The sequence below is a fragment of the Strongyloides ratti genome (genome assembly GCF_001040885.1).
Source record: "Strongyloides ratti genome assembly S_ratti_ED321, chromosome : 2".
NCBI lineage: Eukaryota > Metazoa > Nematoda > Chromadorea > Rhabditida > Strongyloididae > Strongyloides > Strongyloides ratti.
In genome coordinates this window covers 11,058,584-11,085,080 of record NC_037308.1, presented here as the reverse complement: position 1 = coordinate 11,085,080, position 26,497 = coordinate 11,058,584, and the positions used below count along the sequence as shown (strand labels likewise).

Sequence of the window (26,497 nt, the reverse complement as noted above, 5' to 3'; positions counted from 1 at the left end):
CATGCTTTTTAATTTTTTTATTTAAATAATTTATTTATCTTTCAATATTCTTTAATGTATGATTTTTATCTTTTTTTTTTTCTTTCCCACATATAAACATGGTAATTTATTAGCATATCAGGAGAAAACCTGTATACAAATAATATTTTACAATTTTTTCTGCTTTTTTTTTTATTGTACAATATAAAGCTTTATATTATAATTAGAGTATATATATAAATATATATATGTATCAAGCAAAATCTGCTAGATATTGTTTGTATATAATTATTATTTTTTTTTTTTATTTTTCGACTTATCTTTAGTAATGCAGATATTATTAAAGTTTTTTTTTATGTGATGATTAAATAATGATTTGTAAATGAACTTATATTGAAATAAAACAATTATACTAATCTATTTGTATTTTTTTTAAATAGTAATAAAAATATATTTAAAAAAATAGTAAATACATTATTTATATAAAAATAAATGAACTTTATATTAAAAATAAAAAACATAAAAAATTAAATGAAGTATAAAATGAATTTTATATATCTTTAAAACTATTAAAATTATTAATGAATTATTGGCATTTTTTTTTATTTATAACATATAAAGGTAAATAAATGTCATACTATAGTATTGAAAAAATGCTAAAAAAAAAGTTATTTATACAAAAGATATTATAAAAACAATTTTTTAAATATAATAAAGATAAAAATTTAATGTTAAATAAAAATAGAAATTTAAAGTACTGGACATTTTTTTTGCCTTATGACGACAATATCTATGTCATTGATAAAATTATTCACTTAAAAATATTTTTGATAAGCTTTTTTTTATTATATATATTATGCTTTGATATTTTATTATCTTTTAATAGAATTTATTTTCTAAAAAGTTAAAGAAACAAAAATTAAAAAGTTTGGTCTTATATTTTCTATTAAAATATTTGTGTGAAAAAAAGTTCTTAATGTTATCATATTTTAAAAAAATTTTTTAAATTAAAATAATTGGAAATTACAGGTGTCATCTAATTTTTGAATATAATTTTGATTTTAACATTAATAAATTTAAATATTAGAAAATCTATAAAATGTGTTGAATCTTAAAAAATTTTATATCTATTTTTTTCTTACATGAATTGGTCAAACAATTTAGATCATCTAAATTTACCACAAAAAATTATTGAAAAAGACAAACTTATTCAACATCTAACCTTGCTATTAGAATTTCAAAATGCTGAAATTGAAGACTATAAAGAATTTATAAATTCAGTAGAGGATCAAAGTAATGAATTAAAGGAAAAAGAAAATACTATTGATAAGTTGAATGAATATAAAAATATACTTTTGAATGAACTTGAAAATAAAATTGAAGAATGTAATAATAATGAACAAGAAATAAAAAGACTAAATATTGAAATTGAAAATTTAAAAATTAAAAATGATAAAATATCAGAGAGGTACGAAAATTGCAAATTTCTTCTTGAATCAAAACAATCTTTTGATGAAACTGTAGCTGATATTTTATCCACTTCAGATTGTTCAAATAGTAAACTATCATCATATGAAATTTATATGAAGTGTGATGAATTGGTAGAAACTTTAAATCAAAGAAATAGTGACATTTATGATTTAGTTCATGAGGTAGAATGTCTAAGAAGTTGCAATAAAAATATGCATTCTGAGGTATCATTATTAAAAAATGAATTAGAGGAACTTAATAACGAGTTGTATCTAAAATCATATATAAATCCAAGTCTTCAAAGAATGAGTTTTATAAATTTACCAAGCATTGCTGAAGAACAATCTCAATCATTAGTTAGAAATTCAAGCATAGCAATTGAGATACCCGAAACATTTGATTTAATAGATGAAACTTTTAGTTGTGAAAACGTTGAGTTCTATGAAAATAAAATTATGAATTTAGAAAAACAACTTTTGGAGTCTAATCAAAAATTTCAGGAATTAGTTGAAGAAATGAAAAATCATAAATGTCAAATTATTTCTATAAATGATATTATGGAAGATTACACACAGTCTTCGACAATAGAAGAGTCTAGTGAAAATAAATTAATTAATATAAAAGATGTTAAAAAGATGCATCAAGATGAAATAAATATTCTAGAAAAACAAATTGAGTTACTTAAAGCAAAAATTTCTCCTTCCATCAAACAGGAGAATAATAATGAAGCACAAAAAAATGCGCTTAATACTACAAATCCATTTATCTTTGCAATTGAATATATATTATCAATTATTAAATCAGCATTTATTACAATAATAAAGAAACTTAATTCTATAAAATAATGTATCATTTTATCAAAGTTAAATAATTTCTAACATGTACCTAATATTTCCAATAAACATCTTCTCAAATAAAAATTACTTGTTTTTAATCTTTGTTAATATTGATATATCTTAGATGGACCTTATCTCAAAATTATTTAATTAAAACAATTGTCTCATTATAAAAATGCAAAATAATTTTTGATAAAATATAACTTAAAAAAAATTTAGAATAATTTTATTAAACTTTACTCAAATATTTTTATTTATTTTTTATTCGTTAATAACCAAATATTTGATAATAACTATAATAATTTTTTTAAAAACATATAATATCATATATCAACAGTTTATCTTTTTGGAGTGTAAGCACGGTATGCTTCAAAATCTGAAGATACATTTGAAAATGGTGTATTTTCTTGAGATGCGGGAACAAAAATTATATCACCACTTCTAATTTTTAAATTATTTTTGCCACCAATTTCTGCTGATCCTTTGATGACAATTAAGATAGAACTTGCCTTAACATTTTCAAGTATTTTAACTTTGTTTGTCAAAAAATCAATTGAAAATTCCTCAACATCTGGAGCATATCTTATTATACCTTCATCTTTTTTCTTTTCATCACGTATAAAATACTTTGGAGGTGACATTTCATAAATCAAATTTTCACCTAATGTTTTGACATCTTTAAATTTTGGTGTTAATCCAGCACGTATAGTGTTGTCAGAACAAGCCATACATTCAACACACTCACCAGAAAGGTAAGCATGAGGAATATTTGGTCCAAGAAAAACACTTTGACCAGGAGATAAAGTATAATAATTAAGAAAAAGTGATACTAAAACACCAACATCACCACCAGGATATTCTTTATCTAATCTTACAAATAACTTTTCCACATCTGTTGGATGAGTTTTTTTTCTTATTCTTTCAATTGAATTGTTAATTATTGTCTGATTAAATAAATTATCTCCTTCCATAACCATTATAAATAAATTTTTTAATGCCTTTTTATTTATTTGAGCATTATCACTTTCTAAATCTTCTATGTCTTTTTTGTTTAATTTATCTTTCAACTCCGGAACAATAGATAAATTTTCTAAAATCTCCTTAGCAACTCTAAAACCACATAACAATTCAAAATTACTTAATGCAATTGCCATTTCCGGTTTATGGTTGTTATCTGGATAATTTTTAGGATCTTTCATTCTTAAAATTTCTGCTTGTTCTTTAGTTGGATGACATTGAATGGAAAGAGCTTTGTTAACTGACAAAACTTTTAATAAAAATTGAATATCTCCATTTTCATGGGATTCCAAAAGATTAGGATTTTTTTTTAAGTAGTCCGATAAGTAGGTGTCATCATCTAACAATTTAGCAGGACCATTCTTATGAGTACCCATCCAAAGTTCAGCATATGGTAAAGATAAATCAAGATTAGAAGTAGTTGTTGATTTTAATGTACTAACAATACTTTTATCTCCAAGTCTTCCCCAAGCATAATTTTGAACAGGACAATTTAACTTTTTCATAGTTAAAAATCTTTAAATCACATAACATAGCATTTTTTTTTTTCAATCAAAATATATTGAGGAATAAACCTTGTATAAAAAAATATTTAATTTTGTTTTTTTTTTTTTTAAATGAAAAAATAAATTTATAATTAATACTTTTTGAATAAATCTTCTAATATATTGCCTGCTTCTCGTAATCCTGTGATAAAAGCACCAGTCATTGTTTGAGGAAACCATCTATTTGTACATTCACCAGCAAAATAAATTTTTCTATCAATATTTGCTGCTAAATTATCATAATCCTCTCCAGTTCCATTTATTTTTATATAACTATATGACATTCCAATATAATTATCTCTACCCCAATGAGTGACAATTTGTCCCAAAGGTTGAGGTATTTCTATATCTGGAAACATACGTTGAAGAGTTTCTACAAATAATTTTCCTACTTCTTCATCCGAAAGTTCATTTACTATTTTTACACTCTTACCACAAACATAACTCATTAAAACATAACAATTATCTTCAGGTTTATCTTCTGATATTTTTGAAAAATCATAAAACATATTGAATAATCCTCTATCTTTTTCAGATGATGGAACACAACCAAAATAGTCAAGTTTACCATCTTTATTTAAAAGTCCTGACCAAAATCTTGTTGGAAATTTAACTGCAACTTTTTCTATCAAACCTGCACCTAAATTTTTATATGCATTTATTTTTTTATCTGGTAATTTTGGAACAAATTTTATTACCTCTTTTTGATATATAGCTAATGGTAATGCTAGAACAACTTTATTTCCCTCATATAATGATCCACTTTTACATTTTATATTAACAATTGATCCCGTAAAATCAATTTCCTCCACAATCTCATTTAATCGTATATCAATTCCTTCTGCCAATGATTTCATTAATTTTCCACAACCATCTGTTAATAAAGCATGATCACCTGCAAATTGTGGTGCTGCTTCATTTTGATCCCAATGCTTTGCTGAGACATTCTCAATTCTTGATCCACAACTAAATTCTGCATTTCCAATATGCCATTGTACTAATCTTTCAAAATCTTTTCTCCAATGCATTTTACATTTTTTCTTTAACATTAAATGAACAGATGACATTATTTCATCTAATGAAACATCATCTTTTGTATTTTTTTTCCAATCAGAAATAGCATCAAGAAGACAACTATAATGTTCATCAGATATTCTATCAGCTAATATATCAACAACACCACCATTTACAGAATCAACTAATGGACAATAATCATCAAGAGGTTTATAAACAATTCCAAGTTGATTTAATGTAACAACAAGTGGATTATTTAATATTCCTGTAATTAATTGGGCACCTTTTCCAACAGCAACACCAAGAGATCTATCATCTTGCATTCTACCACCAATAATTTCTTTAGCTTCCAATATTGTTACATCAATACCAAATGAACGTAATTGTCGTCCTACTGTCAAACCACTAATTCCTGACCCTACAATAATAATTTTTGATTTTGGAATTTTTAAAAAATTTTTTTCAACAATTGGAAGTATTCCATAATTTATTATGCATTTTAAATTAAGATAATTATATACCCTTTCTAGTTCAAATAAATACCATATTCTTGAAAGACCTCTAACAATTAAATAACTTTCACATTGTTCTAGAGTTAAATAAGTATAAGGATTTAAACTCCATAAAGAAACAATTAAATTACGCATAGCAAGATAATATAAAGATTCTTTAGTATATTCTGGAAACTCCTCAATTTCATCATTCTCCATTATATCTGGTTTTATACAAAAAGCAATTGTTGGAGAATCTGGAACATTAAAAGGTTTCATAAAATTTTCTGATAAACTTTTAAAATTATTTGTTGTATTAACTGGTGACATTCCAATTTCATCATAAAAATATTCAGCTTCTAAATAAAAAACTGCAGGTGAATTATGTAATAAAGGAACTGTAGAAAGAGAGTTGATAAATTCTCTATCTCTAGCAACATTTGTAATATCATCCTCATTAATTTCACAATTATCACATTTAAAATTAAAAATAAATTGACTGTCAACTTTCTGATTTATCTTTCTAAATTTGTTACATTGTTTACATTTAATCCAATATGGTAAAAGTTCATCTTGAATATACATTCTAACATGTGGAAAACAACGTGACTCTTTAATATATTGTTTCTTCCATTCTTTATATTTTAATTCACCCTTTTTTCCAAATCTATAAATCTCATCATAACAAGTTGTACATGAATGTTCTCCCTTAGAAATATGATAACTTTTATGAATGCCCCCATTTTTTATGGTCCCTTCATCTTTAATATTATTATTTATAATGAAATTTTGACAGTTTTCAGTCAACTCTAAGCAACATTTATTAGACAACTGACAACCAAATCTATCACATGATCCTTCTCTTCCTTCATCTACCTCTAAACTACCTTTACGAAGTATCTAAAATAAAAAAATATTTTTTAGAATATATTTATTATATCAAATAAATAAACAAACCTTTTTTTCTGGTAGGCCTCCTCTTGTATGGGAAGAAATTTTTCTCATAGTATCTGATGCAACTTTTCTTTTTCTCTTATTTCTTGCAATACATTCTTCATCACTAATATTACTTTCAACAGAAGGTTCTTTATCAACTTCAAGTTTAATATCTTCCATTAAAAACAAATATAAATTAAGTTTACTAACTAGAAGACTCAAAAACAAAAAAAAAACTGCAATCAATAAAATATCAGTTAGTATGTGTCTTTCTGGTGAGTTTAAATGCACATTTGTGCTTTACTTGCCAATGACACGGACTACTTTAAAAAGTCATTTTGGCATAGCTTTTTTCAAACAACTAAAGATTAAACGACATTTGATCATCAAACTGATAGTCTTAGAGATAACAACGTTATACATATGTAAAAATATAATTGACCTATAAGCAAAGAAATAATCCTTTCATTGGTCTTTGCATACATAATTTAAAAATTTTAAATATTACATTTAACTATTTACTTTATTATTTAAACAAAATACAATTTATTAAAAAAAAAAAAGAAGTATACGACTGCACAAAAAATTTTTTATGATGATACATTACAATGCTGCGTACAGTTAATAAAGTAAGAAAAATGATTATCAAAGTAATTGTAAGAAAAACAAAAATAAGCTTTCCAGTTACAAAAGAAACTTTAATTAACAACCATTTTAAAATCGACCACTGTTTCTTTTTAAAAAGTTATTAGGATGCTCTTTTTTTGCCTACAAAAAATGAAAAAATATTATAATTTTTTAAAATTAAACATACATTAAAACCTCTACCTCTTTGATTAGGCCTTCTATTGTTACTACGATTATCAAATTTATTTTTGAAATTTTTTTTAGGTTCATTATTTCTTCCATTAACTGGAGTGATCCTATCATTTCCTCGAAGTTTATGAGCAATCAATCTAGATTTAAAGATATTTGTTGAAGGCATTACTCTTCCATTGTTACCAACACCATTACTTTGCACAATTTTACGTAATGGACGTTGAATTTTAGCCTTAGAAATGATACGAGATGTCTGTTGAATACGATTTAATCTATTTTTATCTTTTCCAATTTTGAATCCCTAAAATAAAAAAATAATTTACAAACTTGCGATGCAAAATAAGAAGTTTGATAATTCACAGTCCCCTTTATGCAGGTCCAATTTTCAATAATCAGAACTAATGATAGAAAACATTTTCAACCATTACAATTGTTTCAGATATTATACTTTGTGATATTTGTGATATTATGTTATCATTCAACACAAATTATTGAACATTTTAACTGAGGGTACCTGTGCATTTTGGGTGTAAAGCGTTAAAGACAACACATATTTTCAAATAAAAGTTATACAAATCTTTTTGATGCTGGTAGATAATTCCATTGTCTCTAATTTTTTTTTTTTTTGAGGATCACCTGTATTTTTTCTTTTGATTAAAATACATAACTACAAGATCTCCTCTGTCTATATTTTCAATGCAATCCTACAGAAACGTTAACAAAAAAATTTCGAGTTATCTACTTTTAAAAAGCAACTTCTCATACATTTGATACAGGAATATGTAAAAAAAATTAAATACATTTACCCCCAACATAATAACACAATTTTTTTGTTGTCTAAACATACGCTTTTGCCACTGATATTTGTCTTGTTAATTCTAGTATTAAGAGATTTACTCTTCAATACTTCCTTAAAAAATATATATATAGTTAATTATTGTATTGTTAAAAAAATAAACATACAGCTACAATTGAACGAATAACTTTTTGAGTGGCTTTATTATTTAAATTAGCATCCTTTAACTTTCTGGTAGCAGCAAGTTTGGCAGCTGCAATTCTTGTTCTTTTTCTTGCTGCTACAACAGGATTAACTTTTTTAGCTACTTTCATTTCACCAACCATTTTTATTTTTTTTACAGCACCAGACTTTTTAACTCCACCAAACTTTTTGTTGGCATTTTTTTTGCTCATTTTTATAATCTCATCTTAAAAAAAAATTTAACTAAAAAGATAAATTATTTATCAACTTACCTAAGGACATATCAATCTTATTTTTTTGAGGTGCCATTATGATTTTTTACTAAGAAAAAAAAAAGATAATTTAGTAGATTTGTAGGGATTTATTAAGTATAAAAATTATTTGATTATGGAACAAAATTGTTTAGTATACCACCAAGTTGAATATTGTTCTCTTTAAACAGTTTAACCACTTTAATCAATCAATTATAAATAAAGAATTTTAACTGATCGTTCTAGAGTTAAATCTTAAAAATTGTTTTTAATCATATATACAAAAATATTTTAATATAAATAATAAAAAATGATAACATAAAAAAATACATAGTAAAAAAAAAAAATCATAGTTATGTATGTAAAAATTAATGAACACACATCCGGGAAGATTTTAATGGACAAATAACAAATTGTGTATTTGTGGAAAGTCGCATATGTGTATTATACATTAATGTCTTACTAGGAAATCTGTTGGAAGAAGACGTTACTGCTAAAACGCGTGGAAAAGACAAGCCTTGTTATTGGTTTTCTACTCATCTTAAATTGTTGCCATTTTGTGATAATTTAATTTATATTTAAAAATATTTAAATTTATTTATTTTGACGTTTTGTAATTTTCAAATTTAATTAATAGATAATTTATACATTTAAATTATGACTGAAACTGTAAGTATCATATGTAAATAAATTATTTTGTGCTATTATTTTTAGGAACAGAAACTATTGGAGAACGAACAAAATAAAGATGATGTTGTTAAAGTTTCAAAATGGGATGGTCCAACTGTTCGAATGACTTTAAATGATGTTGTTAGAAAAGAAATATCAAGAAAATTTCCTTGGACGGAAAGACATGTTATAACGGATGTAAAATTACTCATTTCTTTTATCTCGGTTATTTTTGCTGGTTACTGTTGTTACTATGATTGGTATAACTCATATCCAAAAAGTAAAATGGTAAGAAAAAATAATTTTTATAAATATTAATTAATTTTTAGGTAATCACTGTATGTGCTCCATCATACTTTATTCTTATGGGAGTTCTTTGGTTATATACATATTTTGTTGAAGGAAATGCTTTTTATTATGGTGTAGAAAAGACTGGAAAAAATGGAAAGAAAGTTGGTTATTGGACAGTTGCTTCTGAAATGGGAAAATATGATGATAAATATACATTAATTATTACCTATAAACAAGGAGAAAGTACTGGTACGTACAAAATAACAAAATCAGTTGGATCATATATCACTGAGGAAGGACAAGTTATTCCAGAAAAGATTGCTGCTGATATTTGCAAGTTAGTCAATGATGCAAGTTCAAATGATAAAGAAAAATAACTATTATATCTTTTTATCTATTTTACTAAATATAAATTTTAACAAAATTTAATTTTTTTTTTCTGGACACGGTTGTCACCTATTTTTTATTTTTTTGTTATAATTTAACAATTTATTTTTATCATTTTTTTTATAGAAATGGCAAGTGATGAAGATGTAAAAAAAGCATATGATGCACAATTTGTAAAAACGTTAGCAAGTAATGTTAAAAGAATAGATATATCTGTTCAGGGTGCCAAACTAATTGCAGATCATGTCACATATCTAGTTAAAGAAGTCCTAGAACAAGCCGCTAAATTTCAAAGGCACAGTCGAAGAAAGCAAATGGTTGGAGAGGATTTTGAGAATGCTCTTGCATATCTTGGTCACCAGCCACAAACGGGATTTTCTATGAAACAAAGTCTTCCATATTCTACTATTCAGTCATTTGCTGAGGGTATTCCAATAACTAAACAAAGTGAAGTTGATGTTAGTAAATTGGTGCATCATCCAAAAACAATGATTAGGCCATTGGCAATGGAATTATATGCACATTGGTTGGTGATTGATGGTGTTCAACCTCTTATTCCAGAGAACCCTTCACCAGAAGTTTATACCTCTGAACCAGAAAAGAAAAAAGATAAAGTTAAAAAAGAAGAATCAATCTCTAATTCTCCATATTTACTTGGATCAGCAACAAGAGAATTATTAAAAACAGAACAAATACAAATAAAAACGGCAACAACCCATGCAATATCTCTTGAGCAACAAGTATTTTTCAATGAAATTATGCGAATAATAATTAGTAGTAATGAAAATCAAAGATTAGAAGCAATAACAACATTAAAAGATGACAGAGGTCTTCAACCACTAATACCAAGATTTGTTTGTGCAATGGTTGATGGTATTTTAACAAATGTTGTTGCACAAAATATGGCCTTGGTTATTTATCTACTAAGAGGTATTAGAGCACTAGTTCAAAATCCCGTTGTTGATTTAGAAGAATGTTTACATCATGTGTTACCAGCTGTCATCTCTAGTATTGTTGCAAAAAAAATGGGTAAGAGTACAGAAGATCACTGGAAATTAAGAGAATTTGCTGCACAAATACTAAAAGATATTGTTAATTGTTACTCACAAAATAGAGAATTATTGCCACGTGTGACAAAAGCATTATGTAATTTTTGGAATATCAAAGATACAACAACTACAACATTGTATGGTACTCTTTATACTCTTCATAAGCTAGAATTCCCTGTAAGTATTAATTTATTTTACTCATTTATTTCTTTTTTTTAAAGTGTTTTGAAAATATCATTAGTTTTCGTTTACCAGCAGTGGCAAAAATGATTCAACCAACACAAAATGAACTTGATATTAGTAAGGTTACTCAAGTTGTTCCTCCTTCAGTAAAAATGAATGAAATGGTTATGATTGTGTGTGATGATTATATTAGAAGAAAAAATGTTGACTTTAAATCATTTGATGACTATAAAAAAATATTTGGTAATCTTGCTGGTAGTGTCCAACAATTTAGAACATCACGTAAACGTATTTAATGATCTTTTTATTTTAAATTCTGCACATTTTTTTTTTTTTAAATTTAATATTTAAATAAAATTATCAGGTCAAAATTTGTCTGATCCGGTAAGTAATCATGTTTATATATTATCAACATACAAGTATACTAATAAAAAAACTTAACTAAACGTTATTAGAATAATACATATTCTATATGGGAATCTCTTTTATTGAGTCATTCCTTTGCTATCTTGATGAAGACTAATTATATATTCCATTATATCAAAATATGAAACAGCTCCCATAAGTTTATAATCTAAACCGACAGTGAACAAAGCATTTAAGTTTGATTTTAATAACATTTCAATTGCATCACTGATAATTGTTTCTCCTGTAGCCAATGGAGGTATTTGACGATTTTTAATAACAAACTATATTATGTTTTATTAATCGTATGGTATATTAATAACTTACAGAAACTGGCAAAGACATAATTTCATCGTATGTTTTATCATTAAATCGCATTTCATTGAGAATGTCACGTTTTGTTATAACTCCTATAACATGTTCTTTTTCATCAATAACAGGGAGTACAGAAAGAGAATTTCTTAATAACCTTCCAACAGCTTCTTTTAACAATGATGTTTGACTTATAACTTCAATTGGATCTAACGTTTCAAGATTTTTTTCTCCTAATGTCCATTTTGTTAAGTCAGCTAAGGCAAAATTTTTATTTTCTAAAATTTTTGCAATTGTTAAAGTGAAAAGATGTTGAAGAGTAACAAATGCTAAACAATCCTGAGAATTTCTATCTTCTTCATATACCGGTACTCTTTTAACCTTGCTTTGTACCATTAATTTACCCAAATCCCATGCAGTCATATTAGCACTAACAGATATCATATCTTTTTTAACATCATTGAGTAATAAATATTCTTTTAATTTTATTAAATTTAAATCTAATCTTTCTTCATTTGATGCCCAAATGGCCTCCATACAATCTGAATCAGTAAAAATTGATATTCCTTTGCTTTTGTCATCACAAACTAAACCAGCTTGATGTCCATTTTCTACAAATGCTTTAATTGCTTTATGTACTGATAAATTTTCATGAAAATAAGGAACAACATTATGTTTTGATGCTATATCATAAGCAGTTAAACTTTTTAAATATGATTCAAATGGAAGTGCATCTTTACAAAAAGCTGCAACAATATCGTATTGTCTGTCATTTTGACGTACAATAGCATAGTTTGCTTGATTAAATACACTTGCAGGTACCGACATACGCCTTTGATATGTTGTACGTGTAAAACTAAAAATATCTTCATTTTCATCAAACGATTCACCTAAACATGAATCACCACTTTCTTTTCTATTTTTTGCATCTATTGTTGCTTCTACTGTTTCCATAACATGTTCAGGAATTGGTGATGCTGGCATCTATAAAAAAAAAAATTTATCCTTTGTTATTATTATAATGTTTATATAAAATTATTTTTATGCGATGTTTTAGACATTCATTCATATATATGATATATATTATATAACACATTACTTTTTTTTGCGATAAAATGTATAATAGTATTTGTACTGATCTAATTCATAAAGTTTTTTGTCTTTTTATCAATTAAGTACATAGATGTTATAGTAGTATTAAATATTGCTAATTATAAATAATATGCCTACTCTTTGTTATTCTAAATGATATTTGATCATTAATATTTTTTTTTTATTTTTCTATACAACAACATTTAAAATAAAATGTGTTTTAAATAAACTTACACGAGATGAAACTGTTTGTCCTCGAGGTCTATAGTAGGAATTTATTTCTCTTGGACTTGATTTTTCCTTAGGACATTGAGCAACACATGTATTAATAGTTAAAGATGAGGAAGCATTACTTGATACACCGCTATCAACATCTGATGCAAATCTTATAGAATTTTGTACTCTACGTGGAGAAAACATTTGATCCTTCTGTTTTTGCCGTTGTTGTATATCGGTATTTGGACGCATTTCTCCTAATAGTAGATAAATTTCTTTTATAGGATAGTAGAATAAAATGAAAATATAAGAAATAATCTACTAGAGAGAAATAGTAAAAAAAATAATTTTGATCTAATAAAGAAGAAATATTTAAATTGTTATATGATGTTATTATGTTTACTAAAAAAAAAAAAATTTACACAATTTTTTAAAAGATCAAATGGTAAGGTCAAATATTTAAATGAAACTATAAATATATAAAATATATGTTAAAAATTTTTTAGTAAACAAAATTTTATAAACTGTACTTGAATAGGTAAAAGACAGAGTAATGAAATAAATATTAAGAACAATTTGTCTAATAAAAATGTGTTAAAAGAAAAAGAAATGTACTTCTCATATTATCTAAGCTCCCCAACTTCGTAATTTTACCCTACATATATAATAGGCGGTCATAATATTTAAAAAAAAAAAAATAATATAGGCAAAAGTATTTGTGAGCATATGTAATGAAAAAACATGTGAGCACATATTGAAGCATTGGTTCAGTGTGTGTAAAAGTGAGTGATGGAAAAGAAAAATGTTTTATAGGAGAAACATATTATCAAACAGACAAACAAGAAGACAAATAGAGTCTGTTGAAGTTCACGTCAACATTACCCGTGCCCCTATATACATATAAAACTCTCCCCCCTTCATTGCCAATAATATATACTTTGGTCATAGATCCATGTAAAAAACACAAATGTATAAATGGATTTTTACAATTTTTTTATATATATACATATATATAAATATAATGTATACTGCAATTTTAATCATCACTGTGTAATAAAAAAAAAAAAGACATTATATTATATAAAATTAGTGCATATATAAAAATGAATGTGCTTATTAACAATAAAATTATTAATTATTTGTTTAAAATAAAATATTTTGGTAAAGTATTTTAATAATCTAATAATATACATTTAAAATATATTAATATCTATAAATAAAATAAATATTTTTATTTAATAATCAAAATTTCCATGTAATTTTCAAGAACATAATGATTATTTATAAAAGATAATCAGTTAAAAATATATAGTATAAACATAAGACTAGATAGAAAATTACTTTTATACTATAAGTTTAATGAAGATATTTAGTAAAAAGAGTATATAAAAGATAAGACTGTTCTATGTTTAAAAAGCCAGCAACTGTATTTTATTAGGGGTATTATAAATGTATATAACTATTTTACCTTCATAAATCAAAAATCACAAAAATTACTTTGCATGTTAAAAGTTAATGAAAGCGAACGATCTCAATGGACTGAATTATTTTTTTTTTTTACAAAATATAGGGGATGTTTTCATGCATATCAACAATATATAAAACATTTCTGTATCTAGTTAATTTTTATCATAAATATTTGTCAAAAAATTTTTATTATAAATGTTTATGAAAAAAAAAAATTGTTTACATTAGTTTATGAAACGTTAAATATATAAATCTGGAAAAAAAAAATAAAAATTTTTTTAAAAAAAAATATTTATCATCAATTAATAAGCACTAAGCAATCTTTTATTTTGTAAACATATTATTTTAAGAAACAACTTTATTGATATAAAATTAAATGTAAATACACTAAAAAGGACATAGCAAAGAGAAGAATGTAATTTTTAATTAACATTACATACTACATAATCTATGAAATAAAAAAAAATTGTAAAATATTTGTTTAAAGATTAACTTCAATCATAAGCCTCAATAACCCATAGACTTATTAAAAAGATGAAAATGCTTTTTCTAAAAACAACATATTATTTTTTCTCTCATAAACCAATCACCAAAATTCAAATGGCTTAGTCAATATGAAATATTATATTGGTACTCAACATTGATAATAGAAAAAAGAAAGCAAGAATAATAAATATTTGACTTCTTATATTAAGTTCTCTCAAAAGTTTATAATAAAATTTAAATAATAATATATTTATCCTCATATGTCTTTATTTCTTTTATAAACAATTTTAATTATTATTTTTTAAATAAAAAAAGAAAATATCATCTAATATTATTCTTTTTTTTTTAACATATAAATCTTTTTATTAGTTTTATTTTATTTTTAATATATTCTATAAAAATTTATCAATACTTTATATATCCTTAATTTGTTAAAAAAAATCACTAAAAAAAATATTTTTAATTATACATTGACAATAAATCTGGCTTTTAACATTTCTTTTTTTTACTTTTTTAAAATAATACTATTAATAATAATAGATGTCATTAATAAAGATAGATAAATATTAAACAATAAAAATACTATGTGTTTTTGTCATTGATGACATCAAAACATGAAATTTTTTAATATATTATCTCGTTTGATGATTGTTTTTAAAAACTAACAAAAAAAGGAATATTGAATAATACTCATAGGAATATTAAATTGAATGTTTCATAGAATATAAAATTATTTTTCTTTAATATTAATAATCATATAAATTTAGATTAATAGTAACTAATAATTATTCCATTGTAAAATAATTTATTTTTCTTCAAAGATATAATAATAATGTGATCTTTAATTCATTCCTTATTGTAATTAAAAAAAAAAATAAAAACAATAAATATTAAAATATTATTATAAAGTTAAAAATTTTTTTAATATTAAAATTTTTTTCACATTATTTAAAATGTTTTCCAAATTTTTTTAAAATAATCAAATAATATAGATAATTGATAAAGTATAGTATATATATAATACAATCCCTCATGGAATAAATCTTCGATGATTAATGTCTATATGTATTACAATGCATAAACTACACTTTATACTTTGAGTAAGAGTAACAAAGTAAAAAATATATAAATATAAAATAAATTTATAAAACTTTTTTAGCCGGTACATTATCAAAATAATATAATTTGAATATTATATAAAATTAAAAATAGTTTTTTACAAAAACATATTTAAAAAAACAAAATTTTTTTTAAATAACAACTCTTGTTCATTTTGTGTATACCTTTAAGTTAAATATTAAACTACAATTAGAATAGAAAAATGAAATAAAAATAAATCATGAATCTTATTTTAATGCTCTGATAATTTAATTGATCTAAATTAATGTTATTATAAAAATATTTTTAACAATCTTATTTTAAAGATTTAAATATATAATGTAAATATTATAAACATTAAGAAATTAATTCAAATTAATTAATTTTAATAACCATACTTTTAAATAACCTTAATTATTATATATTACTGGTATTTGCGCGCCTGTCTTCAAAAATTTTTTAAAAGTATCTCAGCTGGAAAAGCTAAACAATTTTTGAATAAACACTAACCAAAGACATAAATCACCGGTTTTAGGCTCAATCATAAACATAGGAAGTAGAAATGCGCCGTAGTGACAGTAAGTTTTTTTTTTTTTTTTAAATTTTAAATTATAATCATTAAATATCATATTTGAAATTTTTTAGGTAAAGAATCTCTTTTTTCTATTGCTTCAACATGTGCTCCCGGTTACGGGAATTGGCGTTTAGGAGAAAGGTGTATGGTTAATGATAAATTAGGAACAATTGCCTATATTGGTTTAACTAAATTTTCTACTGGTGAATGGATTGGTGTTATTTTAGATAAACCAGAAGGTAAAAATGATGGTATTGTACAGGGAACTAAATATTTTGATTGTGAAAAAAATCATGGTTTATTTGTTAAAGCTTCTAAATTAGTTAGAATAGAGGGAACACCCAAAGCAACTTCTATAGTATCATCAGCTAGTAGGGTCCCAAAAAGTAAATATTCTAAAGAGTATGGTTATGATGTGGATGATCGTGTATTAATGGGAGGTGGAAAGATAGGTATATGCCGTTTTTTGGGCGAGACAAATTTTGCAAAAGGTATTTGGGCGGGTATAGAATTGGATAGTCCTATAGGAAAAAATGATGGATCAGTTAAAGGTGAAAGGTATTTTAATTGCTTACCAAATCATGGTATATTTGTAATTGCATCCAAAGTTTCAAAGGCCCCTGTTGATAAAGGTAGTAATGTTCAAATAAAACATACTAAAACTTCAACAATGCGCCAACGCACTGGTAGTCATGGAAGTTTGAACTCAATTGATAGTATGAGTGTGACTAGTTTTTCAATGAGGCCGAGTATGACGCCTATGCGAAATAATGTATTACGAGGTACAGAAGATCCCATTATTGTAGCGTTACAAAATAATTTAAAGGAACGTGATCAACATATTGAAAGGTTGATGAAAGAATTAGATTTACAAAGATCAGAAATGGAAAGATTTTTTAAAGGATCATCTAAAGAAGGTACTCCAAGTGATAATAAACAATTAGAAGATAAAACAAAAATATTAAATGAAAAAATTAAAGAATTATCAGAAATTGTTACAGAAAGAGATAGGTATATAGAAGAATTAACTTTTCAACTGGATGAAGTTAAAATTAATAATGAAGTACTGGTACAAGAAGTGGATAATTCAAAAGGAATAGCCGCTAAAGATGAAGATGATTTGATGGGAGCAGAATTAAAATACCAACAAGTTTTAGTTGAGAAAGAAAAATTAGAACAATCATTAAAAGATATGACAATGGCAATTGAAATGTATAAAGAAAAAGAAAATGAATTAGGAAAAAAAGCGGGTGATGTTAATGAGAAAATAAAATTAATACCAGAGTTGGAAGCAAAACTAGATGAACAAAAAAAATTATTTGATGAATTAAAAAAACAATCATCTGCCAAGGATACATTATTGGAGGAGGAAAAAATTAAAATAAATAAATTAGAGAGTGAGATAGATAATATGCAATGTTTGGTTAAAGCCAAAGAACATGACGTCAACAATTACATGGAAAAATTTGAAAATGCTCAGAAATTGATTGATGATCTCCATAAACGAGAACATTTGTTTAAAGAGAACAGCAAAAATTTCAAAATTGATTTTGAAAATGAGTTAAAAAAGAATGAAGAATTAAAAAAAAATATGGAAATTGTAATATCCAATCAAAAAGAGGAGTTTGGGAAAATAATTTCAAATTTAGAGAGTGAATTGGATGTATTAAAAAAACAAAAGGAAGAATTGGAGAATATTACAAAATCAGAGGGTGATAGTAACTCTAGATTAAATAATCTACTAGCCGAAAAAGAGAATGAATTGTCAAACATGAGAGAAAAGATAAATATTAATGACATGAAAATGGAAGTTTATGAAGAAAAATTAAAAGTGGCTAACAATGAAATTGAAAATCTTCGTCAAAATATTAAAAATGATAAGAAAATAGAAGAAGAGTAGGTTTACCATATTTATTTATTTATATTATTTTAAGGTTTGTTATCAAAATAAAAGGTATGGAAGATATAATTTCGGATAGAGAAAAAGAAATTATTGATATTAAAAAAAGTAGTAGTGAGGTTATAAAGAATTTAGAGGAAAAAATAACGTTGAATGAGGAAAATTATAAAATAAAGGTTGAAGAGATAGAAAAAAATATTAAAGAAAAACACAGTAAGTTAGAAGAAGAAAAACAAATGTTGTCACAAAAATGTAAAATATTAGAAAAGGAGATTATTACAATGGCTGAAAAATACGATTATAATATAAAAAATGAGAAAAATGAAGCTGATAAACGGATAGAAGAATTGCTAAATAAAGTTAATACTTTAGAATGTAATAATGAAAAACTTCAGCATGAATTAACAACTGCAAAAGATGATTTTGTAAAATTAGTCGATAAGAATAAAGAGGATATGGAAATAGAAAATTCAAATTTTTCAAAAATAAAAAATAATTTGATGGATGATATTAAGGCAAAAGAAGTCCAAATATCAAAACTAACAGATCAATTATCTATAAATGAAGTAGAAAATGGTAAACTTAAGGGATTTGTAGAAGATTTGGAAAGTAAATTGAAAATAAAGAATGAAGAATTTAACAAATTATTAGAAGAAAAATTAGAAGTAATAAGAGATTTTGAATGTACAAAAAAAATATTTGTAGATAAAGAAAATGACCTTAAAAACAAATTAAACATAACTGAAAATGAACGCTCCAATTTAATTGTTGATTTAGAATCAAAGAAAAAGTTAATTGCAGAATTAGAAAATAATATTTCCAATGAAGATTTTAATTTAAAGAATGAAAAATTAAAAATAATTGAATTGTTGGAACAAATAGGTAACCTTGAAGTAAACGTTAGTTCCTTAAAATTGGAATGTCAAGATAAAGAAAATATTATAATTGATAGCAATGATAAGTATCAAAAATTAAGTGACGATAATACAAATTTAAAAAATATAATTAAAGAAAATGAAGAGAAAGTAAATTTATCACAAAATACAATAGTACAATTAAATGAAAAAATAAAAGAAATAGAAGAGGAAAAAACTTCTGTCTGTAAAACTCTTGAGGAAACCAGAAAAAGTTTAGAAAATTGTAAAGAGGAAAATGAAAACAAGATTGTCAATCTTCAAAAGGAAGTTGATGAGTTGAAAAATTCAAACCAGACTTATGAGATATCTATCAAAAATAAAACTAATGAATGCTCTCAATTATCTACAACAATCAATGATAAAGAAAATGAAATATCAATGTTAAATGAAAAAGTAAAAATGTTAAATGATGATTTCCAATCATCTATAGAAAAGTGTAAAGTTGTTGAAAATGAATTGAACTTGCTCAAAGAGATACATGAGAAAGATATTGCACAGGAAACAACGTTATCAGGGAAATTATCTAAAGATTTTGAAAATTCATTAAAGGAAATAAATGAGAAGAATGCTATGATAGAAGAATTGAAAAGAATTATTAACTCTTCATCTTTATCCAATGAAAAAGAAAAGGAATCGTTTAATTTAAAACTAAAAGAGATGTCAGATAAGGAGATGCTCATGTCAAAAGAAGTTGAAATGTACAAAGAAAAGTTATTAACGTTGGAAGACAAAATATTAGAATTAACCAACTCTTCTGAAAATTCGTCTCAAAGAATGTCAAATTTAGTTTTAGAGTTAGAAACATTAAATAAAGTTTTGGAAGAAGAAAAGAAAAAAACAGATGAAATAAGGAGTGAGAAAGAAAGTATGACTACAACATTTATGTTAAAAGAAAAAGAATTAAATAGTTTACTACTTTCAAAAGATAATGACATATCTGTTTTGAAAGAAAAAAATAAAAACATTGAACAGAAACTTGAAGATGTTCTTAAGAAATGTGAAACTTATGAAACGTCTATTTCCCAAAGTAATACTAATTACGAGGGAACTTTAGATGTACTTAATACATTAAAGAAAGAAAATGAAAATATAAAAATTGAATTAGAATCAAAAATAAGTATTCTTGAGAATGAGAAAAAATCACTTAGTCAAACAATGGAAAATTTAAGATCAGAATATCAAAAGATGGAAGAGGGATTTACATCTAAAATTAATTTATTAAAAGAAACTTCTGAAAATGAAATAGCTAAACTTGTTGAGGACAAAAATATTCTTCAAAATAAAGTTTCTACTATGGTTAATGAAAATAAACAATTGAATGAAAAAATTGATAGTATCTTGTTTACTTCAAAAGAAAAAGAGAATAGTAAAATGGATGTTGTTAGGGAAAATGAGAAACTTAATGAAAAAATATTTAACCTAGAGAAAGAATTAATTGAAAAAAGAACATTATACAATGATTTAGTCAAAAAGTATGAGACATTTGAAAAAGAAAAAACTGCTACAGTTTCAAATGACAGTGACAATACAATCAATTTAATTAAAGAAAGGGATGCTTTGAAAGAGGAATTGAATCAAAAAGTGTCAATATTTTTAGAAAGTGAAGAATTATGGGTTAAAAGGTATGCTGAAATTCAACATGAAAAAGATGAACTTGAAAATAAGTTAAATGAAGCATCTATAAAGGAAACTGATAATGAAATAATATTAGGACTTGAACGTCAAGTAAATTTTTTAAATTCTATTATAGCTTCTCAAGAACATAAAATTAAAGTTTTGAAAGAAGACAATATTGCTTTGAAGACTATACCTTATGAGAGTGACCCATTACCATTATCCATATTATCACCTGAAAAAACAGTACGTTTATACTGTGATATTTGTGAGGTTTTTGATAAACATAACACAGAAGACTGTCCCACTCAAGACCAAGATTACCAAGAAACACAATCACCAACATCACTTAAACCAAAATCAGAAAGAAAAAAACTACCTAAACGTGAATATTGCGAATTTTGTGAGGAATTTACACATGACACATCTAAGTGCCCTGAAGCTGCAGGTACTTTTTAAAATAAATTGTATTCAAATGTATATAAACTTCTAGTCATTAATAATTTTTTTTACCATTTAAGCATTTATTAATATAAATTATTTTCAATACAGTTTACAGTTTTTTTAAAATAATTTATAAGTCGTTCATATTTTTCTTTTTTAAAAATTTTACTTCTTGAGACATTACTTTGTAATTTTACTAATAGTCTTCGTTTATTTTTTTGAAATTTACTTTTTTTACATTTCAAAAGAACCCCTGCCTTATCATTTTTTTTACGTAATAGTTTTGTTACAGAATTTTCATCAGACTTTGTTTGATTTTTTATTATAGAACATGTAGTTTTCTCATTCTTCTGAACATTTAGTTTATTACTAATATTATCTATTGAAATATCAGTATTACGAAAAGTAAATCTTTGTTCAGAAAAAAAGTTATAAAATAATGGAATAGCATTTATAATTCTAGCTATACGATTATACTTTTTTGGAATTCCCTTACCAATAATTCTTTTACAAAATTCATCAGAAAAATTATTACAATTTTTTTTTAACAAATGATAATTCACACCACTGAATTGCTTTCCCAATTGGTCAATTACTCTATAAATTGTTTTTTTATCATATTTTGTTGTTCCCATACTTATACATTTCTTAAAGATAAATATATTATTATATTCGCATGCATGCTTTGGTTTTACACTTGTTATTCCAGTCTTATTTTCTGAATGACCACCAAACATAAATTCTTAAAAAAAAATAAAAGAACAATACATTTTTATTTACTAGCATTTTTTATTAAAAAAAATTACCTCTTCCATAAACTTCAACTCCAGTATGATAAATTCCTGCTTTTTTCCAAATACCTTGTAAATCTAATCTATATATATTTAAAATTACTTGTTCTTCAGGCATATCTGAAGATAAAATATAAAAATAATAACATATTAAAGTTATATTAAAATACGTTGTTATAAAATATTTATGAAATTTAAAACTATAATATTATAATACAAAACTTTTTAATAGTGAAATATTAAAATAATAGAAAACTTTTTCTTGCATATATATTTTAAAAGTACCACTATATGATAAACCACATAATATATTTAAACAAAGTAGTGGTAAAATATTTTTATAAACTGCTAAGGCAATGGATAAATAAAAAAAATTTATCATCTTTTACATCGAAATTTCCAAAATGATAAATTAAGAAAATTAGACTAAAATAAAATAATAAATCACCAAATAAATATAATCAAAAATTTATAAAATTATTCTATATATGTATAAATAAATAAAAGGCATTATTTCAAACTTATTTTCAAGCACTACAAATTGTTATTGTTTTCATGATAAATAATAAATAAATAGCATTAAAGTTTTTTTTTTCTAGATAAATAAAATAATAAAACAAAAAGTGTTTTTTTTATATATTATAAATATTTATTAAATGAAATTGAAAATAAAAATGACCATTAAATTAAATGTAGTCAGCGGTGTGAATTTTAACTTAACGGCTAAAAGAAAAAAGGTTAATTTATATTTTAGATCTTCCTTCTAATAATCTCTAATGATTACTATTTTTAATATAATAGATAAATATAAATTGAGCAATATATAACCATTTTTTTATAGTGTATTACTAGGTGAAAGATTATAATTTTCGTACTATCATTGTTTTTAAAATAAAAATATAATAAAATGATGACTTTTTTTTTATAACTATCCTTCAAAATTATTACGTAAAAAATAAAGAAATAAAATTATCATATTATGTGTAAAAAAAAATCTTAATTAACCATTTAAAAATTACGAGGTGATTATAAATAATACATCAAACTAGTTAACAAATGGCTATCTAAATTTGATGAATGTATAATAAATAATAATTAAAAAATAGATATTTTTATATGAAAAAAAATATATTTTTTTTAAAAATATTATCTTCCTAAAATGTTTGACATTGTCTCTTGTTTATTGTTAACAATTTTTTTTTGCTGATTTTGTAAATAATATAAATAGTTAGTAACTATTTTATCAATTATATTATATATACACAAACAATAATATATATTTAGAGGACCAGTCATGAAACTTACTCTATTTTATTTTCCTTAAAAATATCTTTCTCTACTAGTTTAAAGTGCCCGAGTGTAAGGAAAGACTGTGTTTTATTTCTATTAGAATCTTCCATATATTTCATAGTAATGTGGATATTTCTATATTAATAGTATACGGAATTAACAAAGTCTTTTTCTTTTTTTTTTCTTAAGAAAATTGATATTCTAAGAATACCAATGAAAAGTAAATTAAAAAGCACTAGTGTAAAATGTATTTAAAAAGAAAGAAAAAGAACAAAAGTACTATAGAGATCTCTTTATCTGTAAAGATATAACATAATTTATTACGGAAAAAAATATATTAATATTAAGCTTTGATTTCTTCAGCTGTCTCTGTGACTTCATTCTTTTTTTTCTTTTCTCCGTCGTCAGGTTTTGCCAATTTTTCAAATAATTTAGAAAATCTTTGTTTTTCCCTTGCTGCATAATCATGTTTTTCTTTTGCACAAGTTTTAAGATTATTAATTGCAGCTGTATTGTGAGGTTCAATTTCAAGAACTTTGTTGTATACACTGATTGCTTCATCAAAATCTTTGCGTTGTTGATGAGCTTGCCCTTTACGATAAAGAGCTTTGACATTTTTACTATCAATTTCAAGAACTTTGTCACATTGATGAATACACTCAGCATATGATCTATTCTTAAGGTGAACAAGAGCGGCATTTAAACGACCAGCCATACATGTTTGTTTCCATTGAGTTTCTAGATCATCTTCAACTTCTTTCAAATTTTCAATTAAACTTATGCACCTGTTATAAAGATTAAGAGCAAGGCTAAGTTTTTCTTTCTGAAGATATTTTGTACCTTTTTCTTTGGCAACCAATGCAGCCTCTAATTTTTCAGCAGTAGTCATCTCCCATGAGTGTTTCTCAGGCAAGAAGTCTTTTAAAAAGATTTCAAATTCAATTTTAGCATTTGGTGGAAGATTAAATTCTTTTGGTGGATGAAGACCATAGGTATAAGAGCCACCAGAAATAACAACTCTTGATTTCTCACCTTTTTTGAATCTTCTAATTGCTACATCAACACCAGAAGGTAAATCATATGCTTCCCCTTCACCAAGATTATAAGTTAACTCTTTTTCATAAAATACTTCACCGTTGTAATGTCCTACTATATGAGCAGAAATCTCAGCATACTCTGCTGGAGTCTGATATTTCTCTCCTTCCACTATTATAGACTTGGTAATTGATCCATCTCTTTGAGGAGAAATATCTTCTCCAGTAAAACGAAGGAATTCTACCTCAAAATCTAATGTTGCATTTGGTGGAATTGATGATCCAGAACCATGCTCACCATAGGCATAATCATGTCTACAACGAAGAATAGCTTTTTCTCCTACCTTCATAGTAGCAACACCAATATCCCAACCTTTTATTACTTGACCACTACCTAAAGTGAATGAAAATTCCTCTCCACGATCACGAGAAGAGTCAAATTTTTTTCCATTCTCCAATAATGTTCCAACATAATGAACATATACAGTATCTCCTTTGTTTGCCATTGTAGGGGACTTCCCTGTACGGATAATTTTTTTCAAAATACCACCATCCTAAACTACAGGTAAAAAAAATATAAAATATATATTGTTTACCTGATCAGGAGTAATATCAATAAAATCAGTTTCAGCCATTATTACAAAAGATTACTCGAGTCAGCAAAAAAAACGAAATATATAAAACTAAATAACCAAAAAGACTATTTTTGTCTTCAGGAGTATCAAACCTGAAAATTTTAATTTTATTTTACAATCGGTATATTCGCGAAATTTCTTTTTATTTGTACAACTGACTACATCACACTAGCCATCCTTTTCGAGAACATTCCATTACGTAGAACACCACGAACTAATGGAAAACAATCATGTTGGGAGACATTTTCAAACACAAATAAAAAAATACCAGTCAAAACATTATAACACTGACAGGGTAAACCAACAATATCATTATTAGTTATATCTTGTAAGACTTTTTTTTTTTGCGTATTAATGTCAACGTTATAAAATGAAGAAATTAATTTTAATTAAAAACCCATGAGTTTTTTAAAGTTTTGAAAAATAACAAACAAATGTCTTTAAGACATCTTATGTTTCACGTATGTTTTTGAGTGGTTTCTGGTTTTTTGAATTAAATTTAATACTATTTATGATGTTTGAATTTTATGAATGTGTTCTATTTTAAAGTAATTATTATTTTAGTTTTAAGTAGTGTACTTTTTTTAAATTAAATATCTTAAGTTATAAATATTCTTATATAGATTATTTTCTCATTAATGTTACCTTTAGTGTAGAGTTAAGTAGGCAAAAAAATTGAAGAAATAAAATTTTTAGATTTTTCAATTTTATTATTCAATGTTAGCTATATCAATTTTTATTTTTATATATAAATGATGATATAAGGGGTTAGTGAATTGATAATTTTAAAGATTAATAGAAAAATATGATGTACAGTGGATATTATTATTATATTCAAAATTTTGTATATGTTTATGACAGATATCAAAATAAGCATAAATTTTTATGTTGGATTAGGCATGTTATGGAGAGTTTAGTGTTTTTTTTGAATTCACAATTTCCCTCATATTTTGACTCTTGTAAAAACAACTATTATATGTGATTATAAATATTTTGTAGTCATTTTAGTTTCACATTGAATAATGTATAGGAGGAAGTTCTTACATTTCAGTTTTTATGAATCGCAATAGAAGAATGAAATTTTTTTAGTTATTTACTATTTTTTAAAGTTCAATCATATAACTTAAGTTTTTAAAACAACCAACATAGAAAAGGACTATTTACAAATTAGTATAATCAGGTGCTGTAGTTTTTTTTTCTTTATGAAACTAACATTTTAAAAGAATTATGTTTTCGGAATACCTAGTAGTTGGTATGTCAAGTTTGTATTGATTTCAATTATTAATTTTTTTTATTCTAGTATTGA

At 24.5% G+C, this 26,497-nt stretch overlaps 10 protein-coding genes across 10 annotated transcripts; 4 read left to right on the top strand and 6 right to left on the bottom strand.

Moving 5' to 3' along the window:
• Window positions 1–1,121: 1,121 nt before the first annotated feature.
• SRAE_2000353000 (Hypothetical protein) lies at window positions 1,122–2,294 on the top strand (the record flags this gene model as incomplete). Its single annotated transcript, XM_024654733.1, has 1 exon — window positions 1,122–2,294. The coding sequence occupies one exon, from the start codon at window positions 1,122–1,124 to the stop codon at window positions 2,292–2,294; it is 1,173 nt and encodes a 390-aa protein (XP_024508075.1).
• A 329-nt stretch (window positions 2,295–2,623) lies between these two features.
• On the bottom strand, window positions 2,624–3,808 carry SRAE_2000352900 (Mannose-6-phosphate isomerase; the record flags this gene model as incomplete). The annotated part of the gene is made up of 1 exon (XM_024654732.1): window positions 2,624–3,808. The coding sequence occupies one exon, from the start codon at window positions 3,806–3,808 to the stop codon at window positions 2,624–2,626; it is 1,185 nt and encodes a 394-aa protein (XP_024508074.1).
• Window positions 3,809–3,939: 131 nt separating this feature from the next.
• SRAE_2000352800 (Lysine-specific histone demethylase 1B) lies at window positions 3,940–6,468 on the bottom strand (the record flags this gene model as incomplete). Its single annotated transcript, XM_024654731.1, has 3 exons — window positions 3,940–5,450; window positions 5,505–6,252; window positions 6,310–6,468. The coding sequence occupies 3 exons, from the start codon at window positions 6,466–6,468 to the stop codon at window positions 3,940–3,942; spliced, it is 2,418 nt and encodes an 805-aa protein (XP_024508073.1).
• A 534-nt stretch (window positions 6,469–7,002) lies between these two features.
• On the bottom strand, window positions 7,003–8,395 carry SRAE_2000352700 (Hypothetical protein; the record flags this gene model as incomplete). Its single annotated transcript, XM_024654730.1, has 5 exons — window positions 7,003–7,056; window positions 7,103–7,408; window positions 7,955–8,017; window positions 8,071–8,312; window positions 8,359–8,395. The coding sequence occupies 5 exons, from the start codon at window positions 8,393–8,395 to the stop codon at window positions 7,003–7,005; spliced, it is 702 nt and encodes a 233-aa protein (XP_024508072.1).
• A 599-nt stretch (window positions 8,396–8,994) lies between these two features.
• SRAE_2000352600 (Signal peptidase complex subunit 2) lies at window positions 8,995–9,674 on the top strand (the record flags this gene model as incomplete). The annotated part of the gene is made up of 3 exons (XM_024654728.1): window positions 8,995–9,006; window positions 9,052–9,294; window positions 9,336–9,674. The coding sequence occupies 3 exons, from the start codon at window positions 8,995–8,997 to the stop codon at window positions 9,672–9,674; spliced, it is 594 nt and encodes a 197-aa protein (XP_024508071.1).
• Window positions 9,675–9,812: 138 nt separating this feature from the next.
• On the top strand, window positions 9,813–11,212 carry SRAE_2000352500 (Transcription initiation factor TFIID subunit 6; the record flags this gene model as incomplete). The annotated part of the gene is made up of 2 exons (XM_024654727.1): window positions 9,813–10,910; window positions 10,955–11,212. The coding sequence occupies 2 exons, from the start codon at window positions 9,813–9,815 to the stop codon at window positions 11,210–11,212; spliced, it is 1,356 nt and encodes a 451-aa protein (XP_024508070.1).
• A 189-nt stretch (window positions 11,213–11,401) lies between these two features.
• Window positions 11,402–13,193, bottom strand: SRAE_2000352400 (IP17340p; the record flags this gene model as incomplete). Its single annotated transcript, XM_024654726.1, has 3 exons — window positions 11,402–11,605; window positions 11,649–12,617; window positions 12,960–13,193. 3 exons carry the CDS (start codon window positions 13,191–13,193, stop codon window positions 11,402–11,404), a joined length of 1,407 nt encoding a protein of 468 aa, XP_024508069.1.
• A 3,361-nt stretch (window positions 13,194–16,554) lies between these two features.
• Window positions 16,555–21,456, top strand: SRAE_2000352300 (Restin homolog; the record flags this gene model as incomplete). Its single annotated transcript, XM_024654725.1, has 3 exons — window positions 16,555–16,570; window positions 16,638–18,462; window positions 18,501–21,456. 3 exons carry the CDS (start codon window positions 16,555–16,557, stop codon window positions 21,454–21,456), a joined length of 4,797 nt encoding a protein of 1,598 aa, XP_024508068.1.
• Window positions 21,457–21,524: 68 nt separating this feature from the next.
• On the bottom strand, window positions 21,525–22,350 carry SRAE_2000352200 (Desumoylating isopeptidase 2; the record flags this gene model as incomplete). The annotated part of the gene is made up of 2 exons (XM_024654724.1): window positions 21,525–22,183; window positions 22,248–22,350. The coding sequence occupies 2 exons, from the start codon at window positions 22,348–22,350 to the stop codon at window positions 21,525–21,527; spliced, it is 762 nt and encodes a 253-aa protein (XP_024508067.1).
• Window positions 22,351–23,865: 1,515 nt separating this feature from the next.
• On the bottom strand, window positions 23,866–25,191 carry SRAE_2000352100 (FK506-binding protein 59; the record flags this gene model as incomplete). Its single annotated transcript, XM_024654723.1, has 2 exons — window positions 23,866–25,110; window positions 25,153–25,191. 2 exons carry the CDS (start codon window positions 25,189–25,191, stop codon window positions 23,866–23,868), a joined length of 1,284 nt encoding a protein of 427 aa, XP_024508066.1.
• Window positions 25,192–26,497: the final 1,306 nt, after the last annotated feature.